The 20262-nt window shown below is 36.6% G+C and overlaps 1 protein-coding gene, 6 non-coding genes and 2 pseudogenes across 9 annotated transcripts; 5 read left to right on the forward strand and 4 right to left on the reverse strand.

The window, feature by feature from the left end:
- Positions 1-28: 28 nt before the first annotated feature.
- F33E2.12 lies at positions 29-89 on the forward strand. Its single transcript, NR_050646.1, has one exon. It is a non-coding gene; the product is annotated as an Unclassified non-coding RNA F33E2.12 (non-coding RNA).
- Positions 29-89, reverse strand: F33E2.11. The gene has a single exon (NR_050647.1). It is a non-coding gene; the product is annotated as an Unclassified non-coding RNA F33E2.11 (non-coding RNA).
- A 364-nt stretch (positions 90-453) lies between these two features.
- mir-795 lies at positions 454-542 on the forward strand. The gene has a single exon (NR_023943.2). It is a non-coding gene; the product is annotated as a pre-microRNA mir-795 (primary transcript).
- Positions 543-1574: 1032 nt separating this feature from the next.
- Positions 1575-1658, forward strand: mir-794. Its single transcript, NR_023946.2, has one exon. It is a non-coding gene; the product is annotated as a pre-microRNA mir-794 (primary transcript).
- A 756-nt stretch (positions 1659-2414) lies between these two features.
- T07D10.8 lies at positions 2415-4801 on the reverse strand (annotated as a pseudogene). The gene is made up of 5 exons: positions 4679-4801; positions 4328-4549; positions 4124-4260; positions 3237-3957; positions 2415-3186 (listed from the first exon to the last, which is right to left on the reverse strand). Coding segments are annotated over exons 1-5 (1975 nt in total).
- A 2861-nt stretch (positions 4802-7662) lies between these two features.
- T07D10.t1 lies at positions 7663-7730 on the forward strand. Its single transcript has one exon. It is a non-coding gene; the product is annotated as a tRNA-Ala (tRNA).
- Positions 7731-7782: 52 nt separating this feature from the next.
- Positions 7783-8842, reverse strand: T07D10.10 (annotated as a pseudogene). Its single transcript has 4 exons — positions 8756-8842; positions 8107-8206; positions 7899-8061; positions 7783-7848 (listed from the first exon to the last, which is right to left on the reverse strand). Coding segments are annotated over exons 1-4 (416 nt in total).
- An 800-nt stretch (positions 8843-9642) lies between these two features.
- On the reverse strand, positions 9643-12133 carry T07D10.1 (CX domain-containing protein). The gene is made up of 3 exons (NM_060791.4): positions 12061-12133; positions 10977-11493; positions 9643-10026 (listed from the first exon to the last, which is right to left on the reverse strand). Exons 1-3 carry the CDS (start codon positions 12130-12132, stop codon positions 9770-9772), a joined length of 846 nt encoding a protein of 281 aa, NP_493192.1. The 5' UTR covers position 12133; the 3' UTR covers positions 9643-9769.
- Positions 12134-14503: 2370 nt separating this feature from the next.
- Positions 14504-14593, forward strand: mir-1823. Its single transcript, NR_024290.2, has one exon. It is a non-coding gene; the product is annotated as a pre-microRNA mir-1823 (primary transcript).
- The last annotated feature ends 5669 nt before the right edge of the window (positions 14594-20262 follow it).

Raw genomic sequence — 20262 nt, forward strand, 5'->3', positions numbered from 1 at the left:
CTCAAACTGGGGGACACCTAGAAAAAAGTTGTCATCTAATAAAATGTGTAAAATTTTAAGATAAACAATTTATTAATTGACAATTTTTTGCTATCTCTCTAGTTTTTGAGTTATCAGACTTTCGCCCAATCTCACCCTAATCACAATACATGGTACAAAAGTGAAAATTCTGTAAGTGGAAAATAAATTCACATCTGAAATTGAATATATGAGGCTTAAGTTATCAGTTAGCTCGGAATCTTCTCAATTTTTTCAGTTTATACCAAACTACCTTGAAAAATAAAAGAAATTATTTTCGAGCACTCTCCTGCCCTAGCCATTGGCGCTGAAATCCTTTTAGCCCTCAAAAAGTACACGGGGCGGAGATTCGTCTCTTCACCGCACATAATTCCACTTCAGACAGAAAGCTCATTCTCTGTCTCATTCTAGATACTCCAGCTATACATATTCCGAGAAACGTTACCTGCTGAGGTAGATTGATCAGCGAGCTTGATACCCCGTTCAAAATCGTGATCAGTATACTTCGTCAGGCAGCTTGTTTTCTTTTTGTGTTCGGAAGTTTGGACAAGGAGGTAAGGAAGAGTGTGAGGGGTTTTTCAGTTTTTCAGATACTTTGAGCGGGTAGTTTTGACCCATTCGTGATGTCAATTTTATAGGCTGTTTGAGCTTGAATTCTACTTGAAAAAGAATGTCACAAAATCCAAGATGCCTGAAAAAACCAAATGGAAACACGTAAGGCACACCGATGGCAATAAATTTATCTGGATATTCATTTTCAAATCGCGAAAGTTTAAAACTTTTTTGGGGAGTCTAAAAGATCCATACACCAAAGCACAACCTTACCAAGATCCCACTTTCAGCCGCTAAAAGAAAAATATTTTTAATCTACATAATTGCAGTGCGGAGGTGCATTTTCAAAATCTTGACTTTAACACATATCTTTTTTGTGCTCTCTGGACTCATTTGTGCCTGATAGAGACGCCGATGAGCAATCAGTGGCGGGTGATAAGACAAAAAGTCAGAAGACAGACGACTTCTGTCTCTTGCTACTCGAGCAGTTAAAAATCTGCAACGGTACTTTTCCAGATCAAACTGGAAAATCAGCCTTGAATTGTGTTCTAGAGAAGCCTTGCAAAGAGTAAATTGATCGAATTTGATAGGGAACATCCGTGAAGATCACTAAAACTTCTGAGTTTCTGGAATTAATTACAGCGCACCTACTAACCAGCAAGTTCTCCAAACCGAGAATTACGTCAGCCTTTATGAAATTTGAGATGAATCTGTGAATCTTGTTCCAAACCGAACCAATTTTTTGAAAATATATAAGTCCTTTCAGTTTTCCAGAAGTAAACTTCAGAAAATGTTTTTTTCAAAAATTGATCCCTAAAGCTCATTTGATTTCTGACTCCTCATCTCTTCTCCTCATTTCGTAAAGTTATCACTAGTCACATAATTGTAGTACATATACTCTGCGTCTCTTCAGAGCAGTGGAGCCTGGGAGCCAAGGAGCGAAGGAGCACAGCTCTTTTCTCTTATCTTTACTTGCAGCTACTAAACTATTCTGCAAAAAAAAACTGAGCGTGTCTCTTGAGGTAATCATCGTTGTCACTTCGCAAAGTTGGAATTGAAAACGTTGTCTATCTCGAAAGGCTTATCAGTTTCTCACTCACAAGGAAAGTATCAGCTTGCAATTAGCCATTTAAAGTAGGACCTTTACATTTGGTCACCACAAAAAATCAGCAGAGAACTTTGATTTAGGGCTCGCAGCTGACTATGAGTGAGGCGCCAAATGCCGGCCTCACGCTGACGCCGCGCGCCGCTGTGTGTGAAATGAAGTGCGAGAGGTAGTTATTTGAAGCGGTCGACACGTTCGAGGTTCCGCAGCATACAACTAGCGTGAAATGAGTAGCTGGTGTGTGCGCAACATAGTGTGAAGAAGTGGTTGTTTGGAAGCGGCCGACACGTTCGGGGCTCCACGCCTCACTATACATGCGGCTTTAGTGACGCCGTGAGGCCGGCGCGGCGACCACTGAGACCGGCGCAGGCGCCTTTAAGGCGACCTCATGGGAGCCCTAGTGTGCGCAATGAAGTGCGAAAGGTAGTTATTTGGAAGCGGCCGACAAGTTCTGGGTTCCGCGCCGCACTACATGCGGCATTAGTGACGCCGTGAAGCCGGCGGAGGCGCCGTTGCGGCGACCTAATGGGAGCCCTACTTTGAACTAGAAAAAGTCAATCAGAAAAGGTTTCAGTTTTTCGTTCTAAATAAATTATGGCTATATCCAAATATGTGCCTTTCTTATACAATTTCCAAGCCTAAAATAATAATATCACTTTAAATAAAATGAACAAACACATAAAATGATAATTTATTTTCAAAATGTGGAGTACAAATATACACGTCCCAATTTAACAACTATGAAAACTGGAAACAATGATCCTGGATTCTGAAGCTAGCCCCTCTGTAACCACGGGTTTGCCTTATATGAAATCGGGAAACGGGACCGTTCAATCTGAAAGCACATGAGACTATTTCAAAGCAAAAAAAATAAGCCAACTTCTCAGTGTAATCTGTGTCTTCAATAATTATTGACTTCACGAGGTTGATGTCCATTTCTCTGACATAAAACTGGTGTAGAACGCTACCTGTCTTCCATTGTTTGATAAAACGATTCAATTGTTCACTGGATACGTTTATGCGATTTAAACTAATATTGTCAGCACTAAGCTTGTAAAACTGGTCCAAATTGTTTCTGCTCAAATTGTGAGGAATTGTGACATTAACAAGCAATTGGCGTGGTCTTAGTGCTAGAAGGTGTTGGAAAATTTGATCAGATATGCTATACCCTGTGAATGACGCTTTACCAACAAAAGCCGGTGCGTTATAAGCATCTGTATAACTGATAAAACATCTTCTTCGTATATGTTATCGATTTTCAATATCAACCAACAGGGCCCAAAGCTTTCGATTAAATAATTGATTTTCTCTTCAATTTTTTTTCGATATTTTCTATATTTCCGATATAGAATGTGTTTTGACGACTCAAACGGACTTCAATATGATCCCGATTTGCAATTAATGAGATGCAGAAATATCGCTTTTTTGCATCTTCCTTTCGAAATTCAAAATTTCTGATGGACTTTGAAACGACACGCTTTGCATTTTTCGAAGTGTCAAGAAGGTAAAATCTGAAAATATGACATATTTATTGAAATTTGACCATAAAGAAAAACCTTACATTTCTACGGTGTTCATGTGATTAAGTACTTCAGAGAGCGCACTAAATGGGAGTTTGCATATAGGGAATGGTGTAACAGACGACATTTACAGACAAACGGTGCAGTAGATACAAATGAACGAAAAATGAGTGGTTGGTTGAGTAGGTGATGTGCAATATCGATTACTGTGCTCAATAAGCGTCATAGGGTCATACATATCGACACACCACCTGCTGTCATCTTTTCAGAGCGGAGTGGACGTTAGAAAATACCCACATCCCAACAGAAAGAACAGGATCAACATGCCACCCACTTTAGTCCACCAGTTGTCTCAAAATAACCCTCTCAACTTGCCTGCGCCGCCGGGGGTATACACAGGTAAACCGCGTCATGCGAATATTCATCGGGTGACGGGCCGCTATTTCGCGAAAACGGTACATGGCTTTGGCGAAGGCCCGAGCCGCTATTCGATGAAAAACTGGCGGAAAACGGACCGGTAAATGATGAAGACGCGCAAATGCCCAGCTAGTTGTTCACCCGTTTTTCGCCATATATTTGAAATTTGCGGTTCATTAATGACAATTAATAGTTCATACAAATTTTTATTATTTAAAAAAATAAAATACAATTTGAAAAAATAAATTAAAAAAATAAATTATTCGGATGGGGGGACGGGTTGGTCGATGTAGGTGACTCGTTCCGAGGCGACGAGGCGGCAGGAGTCGGTGATTGTTGAAGCCGCTGAAAACAAAAAATGGTTTTTAATTAAGTTTCAACTATTTTTCTTACGTGATGAATAATCGTCCAGTTGACGAATAGCACAGTCCACGTGGGCGTGTTTAGTGGTGGAGCCTCGTCGATCACATTATCCTGATTTGCCCAATTTAACTGTTGCTCGGTGAGTCACATTCGGAGATATATTCACAAATGGAATTGCATCCATCTCCAGATCCAGTGTGATGATGATGACGAATTAGAGGCGATTTCGGTGCAACTGTCGCGGCTACTTGACGATTAAAGCTGGGATTACGACGAGGAGTTTCTCTGAAAAATTGTAGTTGGTTATCGAGAATCCAGGAACTTTTCGAATATTTTATCAACAAAACCAAACGTTTTCCAAGTTTTCCAATCAATAACGTCGTTCATTCTCGGCGGGCTTTCCGGTTCATCCAATTGGGGCTCAATGCCGGCGCTGAGCGTTTGGCGGATTTTCATCATCGGAAAAATCGAATGGAGACACAATTTGAGATGCTTGGCAAACATCCACTCCGGCGAGAGATTCCAAATAAACTTTAGACGTCTCTGGAGTTTGGATGGGAATGTGCTGCTGATTCTGAAAATTTGAGTTGATAAAATTTTGGGTTAAAAAATTAATGATTACATTGACAAATTTCCGCCTTCCGGTCTTTAATTGTAGCATGGATCTCGACTTGTTGGACAAATTCTCGGATCAGAGTCTAGCATCAGGGCAATCAAACTGCGAGGATCTGTAGAAATTCCAGCGAAGAATCTAACAGGAGTCTCTCCATTTCTATGGATTCCGTGTCGGATCCGCGGATGAATCGACGCCTCAACGTCGGAAATGCTGAAACACGAGTATATTTACGGAAAATAATTATTTTTGCCAAAAAGATCAAAGAATTGCTGAAGAAAACTATGAAAAATCGAAGAAAAAGAAAAATAAATGGTGAAAAAAAAATTTCGAAAATGAGGAGGATTTACGGTAAAGAGGGCGCGGTACCGTTATTTCGGAGTGTCGTTGCCATCTGCGTTTGGAGCTTCTTTTGAAATGTTTTCTCGCTCTTATATTAAAATCGTAGAAAAGTAAAAATCACTTTGAGTCGTAAATGTAATTTGTGATTGAAACCAACAAATAATTGAAAAAAATTGAGTTCAATAAAAATTTAATTAAAAATATTTTCCACTAATTTTAAAATTTTGATAAGGGTCCCCCCTTATGAAAAAATTTTGGAAAAACATTTTTCTTCCAAAAAATTTTAATCCTGCTGGATTGTGTAGGAAATGTATATTTTAGTATTTTCCACAGTTTTCATAGCACAAGCATACTCCTGGGCAAAAAATACAACAGTCGATTTGGATTGTTCATAGAAAGTACTTTCGAAAGTCAGTACTTCCAAAATATTCTAGCTCCGCAGGCAGCTGAAATATGAAAAACTTTTCAATTAGAAAGTTATTAGGAATGAAGTGATTGACAAATTACTTATTGTAACTTTTTGTTATCTCGGATGGCTGAGCAGGTAGGAGCACCTAATTATATGTCAAATATCACTAATTTTGACTGATGATATCTCCGTACTCTGCACAAAAAGCAATAAACTATTAAACATAAAACATGTTCCATAACAAACTGAACAAGTTTATAGTTGACAATTTTTTGATATCTTGCTTGCGCGATGTGGGACATGACTTCGAAAAACTGTCATAGTAGGTAGATCAGATAGAGGAATAGAGGTTTTTACAGTTTCTTAGTTTTCGAAAGCACCACATTTGGAAAGAAAGTACATAGATACAATTAGGAAAACATATTTTTACAATATCTGATAAATATTTGACAACTTTTGAAAAAAAAAAATTTGGATCTTTTTTTGAATAAAAAATCCAAAGGGTCCCCCCTTATGAAAATTTTCTAAAATTTTTTCGAAATTTTTTTTTTGAAAACTTTTCTTAATTTGATCATATGTTATAGAAAAATGTAAATTTGATTGATTTTTTAAAGTTTCGATGTTCAGAGCACGATTTCAGACAAAAACCTGGGGTTCAGTAGAACCTCTAAGTTCAAAAAACGCATTTCCTTTGGATGCGTATATCTTTGTTCAAAAATTTTTTCTGACAAAGTGTTCAACTACAAAGTTGTTTATTTTAATCTAAAGTACAACTTTGTAGTTGATGGTATTTTTTCAAAAAATTTTATGGTCGAGATAAAGTTGTGTTAATGGCGGCAGTTTCCTGCCTGTATTTTCTTCGTCTTTTTCTGTTCATATATCGGCCATTAAATTTTTTGAAGAAATACTATCAACTACAAAGTTGTACTTTAGATTAAAATAAACAACTTTGTAGTTGATCACTTTGTCAGAAAAAATTTTTGAACAAAGATATACGCATCCAAAGGAAATGCGTTTTTTAACTGAGGGGTTCTACTGAACCTCAGGTTTTCGTCTGAATTCGTGCTCTGAACATCGAAACTAAAAAAAACAGTCAAATTTACATTTTTCTATAACATCTGATCATATTATGAAAAGTTTTCAAAAATAAAATTTCGAAAAAATTTTAGAAAATTTTCATAAGGGGGGACCCTTTGGATTTTTTATTCAAAAAAAATCCAAAATTTTTTTTTCAAAAGTTGTCAAATATTTATCAGATATTGTAAAAATATGTTTTCCTAATTGTATCTATGTACTTTCTTTCCAAATGTGGTGCTTTCGAAAACTAAGAAACTGTAAAAACCTCTATTCCTCTATCTGATCTACCTACTATGACAGTTTTTCGAAGTCATGTCCCACATCGCGCAAGCAAGATATCAAAAAATTGTCATCTATAAATTTGTTCAGTTTGTTATGGAACATGTTTTATGTTTAATAGTTTATTGCTTTTTGTGCAGAGTACGGAGATATCATCAGTCAAAATTAGTGATATTTGACTTATAATTAGGCGCTCCTATCTGCTCAGCCATCCTAGATATCAAAAAGTTACAATAAGTAATTTGTCAATCACTTCATTCCTAATAACTTTCTAATTGAAAAGTTTTTCATATTTCAGCTGCCTGCGGAGCTAGAACACTTTGGAAGTACTCACTTTCTATGAACAAGCGAAATTGACTGTTGTATTTTTTGCCCAGAAGTGTGATTGAGCCATAAAAACTGTGGAAAATACTAAAATATACATTTTCTACACAATCAAGAAATTTTCAAAAATTTTGGGAAAAAAATTTTCATACCAAAAAATACCAAAATTTTTTTTCATAAGGGGGTACCCTTATGAATTTTGAAATCGTACCATACTTGTGAAATTAAAAAAATCGTGTAAGTGAAATTTCAAAAAAAAAATACTCGAACAGACTTGTTCAACTTGTACTAAGAAAGGATTCATCAGTTGAACTAGTTAGTATCTATTCACAACTTCTTCGTAGGCTACTACTGGGTTCATCCGACGCTCGTCGGTTGGCGGCCGGATATTCACCGAATATTCGTGTGTCCCGGTTCGAAAAAGTTTGCTGAAAATATTTTGCCACCCATTTCAACAACTCGTCTTACTTTCGCGCAATCCTCACCGGAAGCGGTTCTTCTCAAAATCAAGCAAAAATCATTCGTCCGGTACTGAACAGTTTTTCGCATGTTTGCGGTTTTTCGTCAGTATTTGACCAGATATTCGCGTGTTAGCGGCTATTTGTTCGTTATTCACCAGTTGCTCGCGTGACGCGGTTTACCTGTGTAGCTCAGTGGTAGAGCGCTCCCTTAGCATGGGAGAGGGCTGGGGTTCAATTCCCCATAACTCCAGAAACTTTTTCGCTTTTCGGTTGTTCAATATTACTTTCAAAAAAATTTTAAATTAAGCTTTATTAGATAGAAATGATTTTTTCCAAGATATTATTGAGATGTAGATGTAGTTTGTGATCTGAAGTTTGTTAATTTTTTTGCATGTTAAAGTTTCAATTAGGATATTACCAGTGCAAAGTATCCAACTCCCACAAAAAGTACGGTTCCTTGAAGGAAGCACTCGAAGTTCCTTCTAGTCAAACTTTGCATATTCTGCTGATTTTCTACTGTGCTCATCCATTTTTCATAAGAGAACATGGTTCCTACACCAAGAAATAATCGATTGTTGCGTCTGCAATTCAATTTTTAGGAGAGACCAGGGGAGTACGGTATGTACCTTTAATACGATATTTTGTCGGTTTCCTAATAAGTTTTTGGTTGAAAATTTTGGAATTTTCACGTTTTTCTGTAGAGAAGACGTCGAGAATGTAGGAAGCCTGGAAGAAAATTGAGTTTGGAAAAAACTTTTGAAAATAAAAATAAAAAACGTTTTTATCTCGAGAACTAGAAGAGATTTTGAGAAATGGTCAACTGGTAAATTGATCTACGTATAATTTTACATATTTTGTTAGTTGGCAACTTTTTTCTAGAAATTGCACATCCAAAGTTGTGGGGCTTCAAAGTTGCACCGGCCTCCCTGCCTCCAAGCATGAGGTCACTAACCGCCTGAATATCTTGATTCTCGTTAGAGATACAAAAAATTTTACAACTAAAAAAAATTTTACGTGTAATTTTATAAGTTTTGTTAGTGAACAACTTTTTTAAATCTCTGTTATGAAAAAAGATACGCAGATTTTAAGAGAGACCACCAGTTTTCAGAGTTCCTGACTTTTACTTTCAAATCCATGTATCTCAAATTGAGAGGCACTAAGACAAAAGTTGTCAACTAATGAAATGTGTAAAATTTCAAGACAAACAATTTGTTAGTTGTCAATTTTTGGCTATCTCTTCTAGTTTTTGAGTTTTCCCACTTCCCCCAACCTCACCCCAATTTCCGTCGCAAAAAACACCACGGGAATCACAATAAATGGTAGAAAAGTGAAAAATGCGTCGGTCACCGAGTATTCTAACATAGAAATAAAACGACAAAAGGTCTCGGTCGTATATATAAATATAAATATAGAAACCTCCCAAAAATCCGGTTATAATCCGCAGGAGGGCCATATCCAATTAGCCACCGAGGGGGTGCACCTGCCGCAGTGTGTGAAATCTCTAAACTCACGTGAAATTTGTGTGAAAATTCAGGGAAATTTGAAGGAAATGAGGTAAACATCACGAAAATCTCGAAAAGTCCGCAAATTTTCGTGGAAAATGATGGGTTTCGCGGAGTGAATGGAGAGAAAGTAGTAATGGCCTAGAAACCCCATGGGTGGCCTAGGATGGAAAAATCAGGGCGGTTGATTTTTAATTTTGAATTCAGTGTGAATAGAGCTTTCATTCAAGTATAATCATGCCTGGGTTTTGAAAAGTTTGAAATTTCAAATTAAAAAATTTCAAAAATTAGGGTCCCGACACGAAAACTTACCATATTGCTGGCTTCCAACCTGAAACTATTATTCCTGTAATGCTTGAGTTATGATACTGAATTAAGTCAAAAGATTAACATAAAATCTCAAAAATAGGCCGTGTTATGGATTTTCGAAACTTTTCGAAATAATTTCTAAATCTAAACATATCGTAGTTCACTGGTTTTTGTGCTGAGACCTACAAAATTTATATTTTCAGAAGCAGCGTGAAAATAGCTTTCATTTAAGTATAAACATGCCTGGGTTCTGATTTTTTTTTTGATTTTCAGAAAATTTCGAAAATTTTCGAAAATCGATAACTCCTTTTGCCTCAAAATTTTGCAATATTTTCTAAGTTTACTTTAAAATAAATTAAAGAAATTCATTTTCCTGAGCTTGACGCAAAATTTAACACAAAAATCGATAATGTCTCGAGTACACGTAAAAGTTTTGAATCTTCAAAAAAAAAGACTGCTACAGTACCCCTACAGTAATCTACAATTTAGAAGAGTTAACAAATAATGAATAATAATTTGGCGGGGGAATTTCATCAATTCTAGAAATTAGGTCAGTTCTTGTATAACCGAATACGGTAGCATAAGCGGGAGGGTCTTCTGGCGTTGCCACGTCATCGGGCTCCAATTCCTCTTCTGATGATGACGTCATTTCTGGAGCTGATGGTACCGGTGGCAGGAGTAACGGCGAGTGACGTCGTCTGCCACGTGGCGAGATAAATCGCTTGACACCGGGTCCTGGAACGAAAATATTTAGTTTTTTTATGGCAAAATTTAAACTCAGAGTATAATCACACCCATGTTTGGAAAAATTGGGTCCTGGCACGAAATTACTGTAGCTTGGGAGTGTTTAAAGGCGCAGAGAGTCGTGAATTTTCAAATTCTAGGCAACTTAGTCGTGATTATACTTGAATGAAAGCTCTTTTTTCGTTGATTTTGAAAACTGTATTTTCGAGGGTCTCGGCTCGAAAACCACTGGGTTACTGTAGATTTTTGATGAAAAATGGTTTCAAAAAGTTTCGAAAATCCATAACACCGTCAATTTTCAAGATTTTTTGCTAATTTTTGTCATATAAGATTGGTGATAAATTGAGTTAACAGTAAAAAATAGTTTGACCTAGATTTAGACAAAATTTCGTGGCGGGACCATGAGAAAAACCATGAATTTTCAAAATGATCCAAACCTAGTCATGTTTATACTTAAATGAAAGCTCTTTTCATGCTGCATTCGTTGATTTTGAAAACTGTATTTTCGTGGGTCTCACCACGAAAACCACTGGGTTACTGTCGATTTTTGATGAAAAATCGTTTCGAAAAGTTTCGAAAATCCATAACTCTGCCAAATTTTGTGATAATTTGAAAATTTTTGTTGTATAAGATTGGTGATAAATGATATAATAAGTGAACAATTATTTGCCTAGTTTCGAGAAAAATTAGGCCATCAACGCAAATTCTAGGCCATCGGGCGATGGGTGCGTTTCCTCCTCCAATTTCAGTTTTTTTTATTAGGTTTTATGGGAAAATTTAGAAATTCTTGAATATTTTTTGTTGGTTAAAAAATTATGAAATTTGTATTTAAAAGCAATTTTATTTTGGAAAATTTTTAAACGAATTTTTAAAAATTTTCAGAATTAATTTCAAGTTCTATGTTTCGTTTTCTATTAATTAAGAATTTTTTAGAAACCCACCAATCAGGTCAAAAATAAGTTCATCCGGCAGGTCTCCAAAGTACCACGGCTCATTGGGTATTCGTAGGTAAATGCAGATCCCCGCCAGGCAAGTGCACCGCCTGTTATGGTAAAACGTTGCCTGAACTCGTGCCGAGACCATCTTATATGTGTAATGGAACTCCGAGAGTATTGTCGGACACGGACAGTAGGGCGCCGGCGGGGTGCACTGAAATTCGTGGAAACGGGCTCCGGTCACCGAGCACCACGTGGGAATACACACGGCGACAGTGTTCTCGGGTACGTGGATCTGTGGATTTTCGAGCAGCTTCCGCAAGAGCCTCTGCACTTTTAGACGGTCTTGACTGTAGATTTGTGGATTCTTGGAGCTCTGACGGTAGTTTTGTGCTCCACAGAAGAAGGTGTGGCTGGGCGTACGGATTGTGTGCAGGCCGGGAATGTTCTCGAATTGGTGGAGTGTGTTGGGCACTTTTCGTTCACGACGCAGCTTTATTTGGTAGTAGATTTGATGGAGAAGCTGGAAAATTTTAAATTCGGTAGTTTAGGCTTAGGCTTAGGCTTAGAATTAGGCGTAGGTTTAGGCTTAGACCAGTTTTCAAAGTTATGTATTTTTCCGTTGGTTTTGAGAAGGTTTCACCAAAAAAGATTTCTTAAAACCCAAAAAACTAGCTTTCAAAATTATTTTTCTGTTTTTCCTGATTTCTGTCTAAAAAAATACCACTTTTCGTATTCCCGACTCATTTGTAGCCTTGTTCACCTATGAATAGGGTGTCTGATTAGTCTGTGACGTAAATCGCTAGGAGTGCCTATTTTTGAAACACTACAAAAAATTTCAAACACTTTCAGACTTTAAAAACTATTTAAAAAATCAATTTAAAGCAGGAAAAATAAAAATCAGTTAGCGTGGTTCGAGCCCCGGTGTTGTGGGTAGGAGGCAAAACGTTTATTCTTAAGGCATACGATGTACTGAAGAACTTGGTGTGGGGAGAATATAGGAGGCTCGTGTATTTTGAAAACTATCTAACTATCTTCATCAGATCAATAGAGCGCATTTGCATTTTTAGATTTTTGAATTTCAACTCACCAAATACAGAAGAAACATAAGAAATCCTAGAATAACATGAAAACACGTGACCTCCACCGACGCCACAATCATTATCCTGCAAAAAAGTTAAAAGTTGCAAATAAAATTCTCAAATAACATGGAAAAAAGGTCAAAACGCATCAAAATCTCTTCAAAAATCGTAGAAAAAGAGTTTTTTTGCATATCACAAGCAGTCCCAAGGGCAAAAAGAGCGCATAACAAAGAGCAGCGGGAGCCGCAGAGTCAATCCGGACAAAAATTTCGTAGTAAAGGGGGCGATGAGGAGGAGTAGGAGTAGGAGAAGAATGAAGAATATATATATTTGGAAAAAGAAAAAAAAAAGAGAAAAGAGAGCAAAAAATATGCATCTTTTTTCGTCGCTTCTTTTTTTTCACCGCGCCAACTAAATCTGATTTTGATATCACTGGGATTAGTCACACTAGGAATCGGATTAGGTGAAGGAGGAGGCGTTAAGTGCCGGATTTCCTGAAGACGAAAATGCTGGAAAAAAGGTTAGAAATCAAAAACTAAAGGATTGGAAGAATCATGAAGTAGTTTGGAATACTGCAGAGTCACCCGAGCTGGGAGAGGTCACATCTCGGCTGAACTTGATTTTAGCAAAAAATTGTCAACTGACAAAAAACTTGTCATTATTTTTGCTACAATTTTTCAGTTGAAAGTTTTTTGACATCTCTAGTCGTAACCGAGATATCCTTGCCAAAGTGGAAGAACGTGATGCACCGGCACCCCGCGTTGACCGGCAATATCTTGATTCTTCTTAGTTTTACGGACAAAAGGCTAACTACTTGTCAAAATTTATTCGAACCGTGATACAAGGCGACAAAGTAAGAAGGTAGGGAGCGCCGCAGCCCTAGGCGATTTAAAGGTTGACTGACAATATCTCGGCCAACGTTGATTTTTTCAAAAAATTTCCAACTGGCATAATACTTGTTAACATTTTTTCTATATTTTTGTAGTTAAACATTTTTTGGTATCACACTTGTGAGCCGAGATAAGAGCTCTCAAAGTTGGGGAATATGATTCAGAATGACTAGGGTTCGACCGGGACTATTTCTGTTCTCATGGACCTTACCACAAAATGGCTAACGGACAGTATACTGGTTATACAATTTTTTTTAACTCTATTAATCATGAATGTTGAGTTGAACATCAGTTTGTGCATTTTTTTCAAACTCAAAAATTGCATACAGACAAAATTCTTATCATCATTTCAGATTATCAATCGAAATATGAGCTCTTACAGATGAGAGTGTCTGAAATTTCCTGGCGCAAATTAATGTGAGCCTTGACCTTTAAAGAATCATTCGATTTCCGCTCTAATACATGTTAACGATCTTAAGAATAATCAGAAAGAATTACCAGATCTTTGAAACAGAAAAACTGGCAAGTGTGATATGTATATTAGAGATCGACCCTTCGCAGAGAAAAGTAACATGGGGTCAGCTGAGTCAGCTGGCCGATTTTAAAATAAAGAATAAAACTTCAAAGCTGAAATTATAGCTTCCATTCAGGCCTTAAATATGCTGGCAATCAGACATTCTTTGTTTGCTAAACAAGCACGTAAATCAAGAGCCCGTGCTACAACAACATGCATGCAAGAAATTTAATTTCAAAATGCCTATCAACAAAGGCATAAATCATCCCGAACAGGTGGCATTTTCTGGGGAGTACGTGGTTCGTTAAAATATCAGAAATTTAGCTGAAGTATAGTTTGACATGGAATTTGAACAGAGTTTACCGGTTTGCCGGTGTGCCGGAAAGTTTCATTTCCGAGTCGCCGATTTGCCGAATTGCAGGTTTGCCGATTTGCCGGAATTTTCAATTCCGGCAATTTACCGGCTTGCCGATTTGCCGGTTGTGTTTAAAGGGATTTTTTACAAGACGGAAACACTTAAAACTGTGCTTTTTTGAAATTATTTTCCCGTTTTCTTCAGATATTTACATAGAATTTGCTTACTTTTCAAAATAAAAAATACAATGTTGCCGATTAAAAATGAAATTCTGAAATTTCCAAAAAAAAATGTGCAGAGCCACAATTTGCCGGAAACTTTCGGCAATTGCCGTTTTTCGGGGAAATTCGGCAAATTGGCAAATTTGTCGGTTTGGCGATTTGCCACCCACCCCTGATTTAAATTATACAGGGCACCTGAATCGCTGGTTCATTGTTCAGAAAACAGTCAGGTCCCTCCTGCGAGGACTATTTGTATCTTTTTGTGTTTCAGCTGCTCTCCCAACGGTAATAAAGCAATCTTGGTACGTACTCTCTAGATTGTTATCTCTGTGGGCCAAAAAGGACAAACAAGAGGATTATTGCCTGTGCTAATTGACAGATTTAGGTTTGCCACCTAATTTATTATGCATTTCCCGACGAGCGTACCAAGTTTTCATTTTCACCACAGTTCCCTCCAATATATTAATTCCCCTTTGACCTGAACGTCACCCCTAACCCTATGCAGTATTTGGAGCTCATAAAATACTGGAAGTGTTTAGGAGTAATGCTCAGTTGTCAGAATTTGTGAAACTTATTAAATACTTGATTATTATCCAGTTGAGTATTATTTGAGATAGTTTTGCAGTCTTTCTTGAAGGATTTTGTGAGGTAAGGTTGTCTAGGTGAATTAGTCTAGGTTTTAAAGATTTTGAAATTTCACAAAAAAATTAGGGTCTCACAACGAAAATGTACAATACTACTTCAAAATTGTGGAAAACTATTTTTCCTTAATAATTTGATGTGAAATAAAGTTCCAGTATTAAAAATTGTCCGAAAAACTGTAAAATTTAAACAGTTACGGATTTTCGAAACTATTCGAAAAAAAAAAACTGCCGTTACCATTTCTTTTTCAAGCCAGTACTTTTCATAGGCAGATTTTCAGATCCAGCGCAAATATAGCTATTATTTAAGTAAAAACAAGACCAGGTTCCGTGGAATTGGAAATTTACCCTTCCATGCGCCTTTAAACTCTGCCAAGCTATTTTACTTTCGTGGCGTGACCCAACCTGGGCATGGTTATACTTATTTTGAAGTTCTCGGTGATCTTAATTTGAATTTTGCAATGAAAAATAATTTGGTCAATTGTGATCAATTATTGACGCCAAAAGCCAAAAAAAGCGGTCTAAAAAGTCCAGTTTTTAAGCTTTTGGTCTTATTTTTACAGTAATCGCGACCTTTTCTCATTTTTTTCTAGTGAACAACTTTGTAGACAGGATGTACATGGTGTCTACAGGAAATTAACCTCGAAGACATATAAGCTTTTCCCAAGTTACTAGAAAAAATGTTTTTTTTGATTATATGTGTTGTTCCGGTTGCTACTATACGTTTTTTGTTTTTATCACCCAAATCGTACAATCTCTTGGGCTTTTTCGGTCAGTTTTTTTTAAGCCACATTCTTTGTCAGAATTTGATAAAATTAAAATATATCCGAGTTCAGCTTCTCCCTCTCATTTCCCCGTCTCCCAATGTGTTCCGCTTCACGGAATTTGTTTTTTCTCCTTCTCCCAGGAAGTTCGCGTATTCTATTTCCGTATGTGTTTTTTTCTTATTTCTTATTGAATTCCGCCAGGAAAAAAAACTTTTAGTCGCGCTTCTTTCATGGCTATTCCTGTTTTTTGGTTAGTTGAGAAATTGTTTCCAGACGGTTTTTTTTTAGTTTTCCATAATTTTGCTTAACGACTTTTATTTAGACTACAAGAACTTCTAGAAAAAAATTGCCACAATGGGGACTCGAACCCCGGTCTTGAGATCGGCAACCGCTGAAAATCCCACTGAGCCATTTGGGCACTTTTCTTAAAACTTTCGGATTTTTTTATAGAAACTTAAAATTTGAATGATTGTTTTTTTCAAATGGGACATTGATTTTCCAACTTATAATTCTTAATTTAGTCTAATCACACTTTGGAAAAAAAAAGTTGCCACAGTGGGGACTCGAATCCCAGTCTTGAGATTGGCAGCCGCCAAAAAATCCCACTGCGCCATTTCTACATTTTTTTTTCAAAATTTTTAATTGTTTTGTTCTGATAGATTATTCAACAAAAGTGCTTTGCGTCACGAAACTCCTTAAAATAACCTGAATCAGAGAACAAAAAATAAATACTTTTGACATTTGTCCTTCAAAAACTCAATTTTGTATGCAACACCCAAATCCTATATTTGAGCAGTCTGGCATTTAATCCCGGAAGTCCGAAATTGAAAGATCCATTGTTAAAAAATCCCGAAAAAATAATTTATGAACAAATGGCTCAGTGCAATTTTTGAAAACTTCCAATCTCAATGCTAGGGCTCGAGTCCCCGTGGTGGCAACTTTTTTTTCAAAATGTGATAAGCTTAAATTAAAATATCAGAGTTTAAAAATGATCCTAAGAATGCCCAAAAGTTTCCAGAAAGCTGTAAAAATAGAATTTTTAAAAGGTGTGCAAATGGCGCAGTGGGATTTTCTATGAAAACCTTATTTCTTAAGGTTAATCCTCCTGTTTCCCAGATTACCCATAAAAAATAATGTATTTTTGCACGTTTTCGCGCAATCTCCTATAAACTAACAAAGTAAGATCTGAACATTTTCGAAAATTATTTTATTTTCATGTTTTCTTTTTTCAAATTCTTCAAAATCCATGCTCTCTGATGTAATATTCCATCGGAAAAACAGCAATTATTTCAATATTTCTTCTTCTTTTTGTAATCTCGACCACCACAACATTCAATTATTCATCACTGCAGAGAAAAGAGCAAGAAAGGGCGGGGAGCATTGGGTTTAATCCCAGAATTCTAGTTTTCTTGGATCAAAATGACTTTCAATCTATCCCCTGAAAATTTAGTTGAAAAATCTCCAAATTTTCTTCTGGTCTACTTCACAAGACGTCAGCGCGAGCTAATTTGTTCCTTCTGACTTGTTTGTCGAGGTGAGAAAGTTGCAATTTCTCGTTTTTTAACCGAAACATGCTCATTAGCAGCAAAATGTGTTAGCTTTCGCGTTTTCATTCACTTACATAGAAACCTTCATCTGTGAGAAATCTGATGAATTGGTAAAAACTGTAAAAGCTGTGAGCTCTACCCTTACTCCGGAGCGTTTTGATGCACCATGTTGCGGAAAGCTGATCACTTGAAGCTTGGTAGATGTTTTTTTTTCATTTTCTTGATTGTCTTAACCTTACCTTCCCAAAAAACTGTATTAACTATCGATGCACCATGTCTAAAAATTTTTTTTAATTTTATAAGCTTTCGTTTCTATAGAGTCGATAGATTTTCCTGACATAGAAATCCTATGAGTTTTTTGTTTTCTCTCGATGCACCATGTTTAGAAGATCTATAGAAACATTGATTTTTGCCAAAAAATCATGATGAACTGAAACTCAACATTCTTGAGACTCATGGTACATCGATCGAATTCTTCAAGACTTTCAAGTTCTCTGCTGGTTTATGAATCACAAATCTCAACAAACTCTCACAATCTTCAAACTAGAAATTCTCAAATATTGAATTCAAGTTCGTCGCCAGCCAAAACAATCTTTGATTGTCAGAAGCGTCGAATAAGTTTCAATTATTCAACGAATGGGAAAATGAGACATTTTGCAGATATTTGCCCATAATACTAGTTGTAAATTAACGCGTTTGCTCACTCAATGTTTGGCGTTCTAGCTCAAAGATCTGGTAGTAGAAGAGTAAAGGGCGGGTCAGAAGTATGAGTGACGAAGCGTTGTCTGAAAATGGTTTAGGCTTCGTTTTCACTGGAATTCTCATTTTTCATCTTGTTCGGAGCCTGTACATCTGGCACATTGTAAAAGTTGGCGAAATTAGGCAAAAGTCGGGCAAAATCAGCAAAAGCTAGCTATAATTGGTGAAAGTTGGTTAAAATGTGGAGGTAAATTGCCAAGTATCGCTGGTTTGAGCAAAAAACCCTTATCATACTCTAAACCAGTTCTGGAACTCCAATTTCTTAAGCAAAAGTTGGCCAAAATTTACGAAATTTGACGAATATTGCCTAATTTCAGCGTTTTCTTAATAATGATTATTCCTACTTTAAAGTGGTCTTTAAACGCCCTAAAGCCCAAACCAGGAAGTGTGCCAAACCCAAAACATGCAACATTTACAATAAGATCTCACAAAATGTCTTCCAAAAGCGCACGAGCATGACATTTTCGTTGTTCATGCTCATTTTTCTAGTTTGAAAGTTTTGTGTAGGTTGACAGATCGGTAAAGCTATCTTTGGGTGCTCGGTATGTCATTGACCCAAAAAGTTAATCTGTTTTTTGTATGACATAACTCCTTTTCTTCTATTCTCTGCCGGCGGATTAATCCTCTTTTCTCCAAGCAAAATATCACTTCGAAACTGCCATTTTTTCGAGAGATCCTCGAATTTTGAGTATTTGGAAATTTTCCTAGACATCTCAGATGAATATTTAATTGTTTGAAGAAATCTTCACGATTCTTGAACATCGAAGACTTTTGATTAAAGGTTGTTTGCCGCCCAATGTTGATAGGTGTGAGTAAATTATAGATGTGCTTCACTGGGCATTGATGTTTGGAATTTTGAGAACGTTTTGAGTAGTTCCACTCGATTTTCGCAGAAATGTTTTTAGCCTGACTATTTTCCTTTAAGATTCTCAGAAAGTGTTAAAAAAGTGCCCAAACTTAAGAAATACCACACAACTTCCCTGTTTAAACCTCTCAGTATATTGAACATCGCTGATTGGTTCAAAAGTGGGCGTGGCCAATCGCTGATTGGTTTCAAGTTTGTGAAGGGTTTTTTGTGTTTCATGTTGAATTTTTGAAATACTGGAATGACACAAAAACAAGAAACTTTCCAATAAACAGCGTATCTTTTGGGCTTAACCGTTTTGCAGATAGTACGCCGCTGATTGGTTCAAAAGTGGGCTTGGCTTATGGCTGATTGGTCTACGTTTTATGGACGTTTTCATGAAGCTAATATCGATTTTTTTTTTTTTTAAAGAACTTCAAATTATTACCCGAATCGCTAGATCACCAGAAAAAGTGAGATTTTTCAACAGTAGCTCATCTTTTGAATCTCCTGGCAGATGGGACGCCGCTGATTGGTTCAAAAGTGGGCGTGGCTATTCGCTGATTGGTCAAGCAGGTTTTTGTATTTTTATCAACTTTTCTTTGTGATATGCCAGATTTCTGAACTAACTTGAAGCAAATCCCCTGTTGACAAGGCTTTGATCCCATTTTGCACCCAAAATTACAAATCACGGATTTCAAATTTTCTAAATATTCTTTAGAATTTGAAATTGTGTGACCTGCAGCTGAAAATATTTTTAAGAGTAACAATTAAACTACTACGGGAAAAGGAGGTTAAAACACAGAGAGCAGCTGCAATGAGTAGCGTTTTTTGAAAAATTGGGGTTTTTTCCGAATTGCAGCGGGTTTTAAAAAAAAATATTTCAAAAGCAACTCGTCTAGACATGTTCTCATCCAGCAAAGCGTGACATGAGCACTTTCTATCCGTTTTCTATATCAAGCTAGATCCGAAAAGTTCCCTGGGTAGAATAAACTTTGTTTGATACCGCCAATTACTCATACTTGGCACCGACAGGCGTAGTAGCTAAATTATAGGCCAACTGCCCGTTTAGTGACGGAGGGTGTGCAATATTAGTGCCAGGTACTTAAGATTTGCTGATAGAGGAGAAATTTTAACAAGCAACTAGTATATTGAACTAAAATTGGAGCAAAATGCTCACGATGCACCAAAACCCCTGCGTACTCAACTTTGACAGCTCGTAACTAGTTTAGTTTCGATTTTAGCAAAAAATTATTAACTACCAAAAGACTTGTATTGTATTGTATTTATTACGATTGAAATCGTGATCAAAAATAAATAGTGAATAGACATGAATAAGTTAAAGCCCAAACATCATAGCGAGATTGATAATAATCACAAATATACATAATAAACATACAGACTTGTTATCAATTTTTCTGCAGTTTTGTAATTTTAAACTTTTTGATATCCTTAAAATGCACGGAGGTATGAGAAGTCAAAGGTGGCTCGATGCACCATGTTCAAGAATTTCAACTTTGACAGCTAGCCCGATTGGTTTTAATTTTACCAAAACATTATCAACTACAAAAGTGCTCGTAACAATTTTTTCTACATATTTGCAATTTTAAATATTTTGATATCTTTAAAATGCATGGAGATATGCGAGGTCAAAAGGTGTCTTGATGCACCT

The sequence above is a fragment of the Caenorhabditis elegans genome, chromosome I (genome assembly GCF_000002985.6).
Source record: "Caenorhabditis elegans chromosome I".
NCBI classification, from domain to species: domain Eukaryota; kingdom Metazoa; phylum Nematoda; class Chromadorea; order Rhabditida; family Rhabditidae; genus Caenorhabditis; species Caenorhabditis elegans.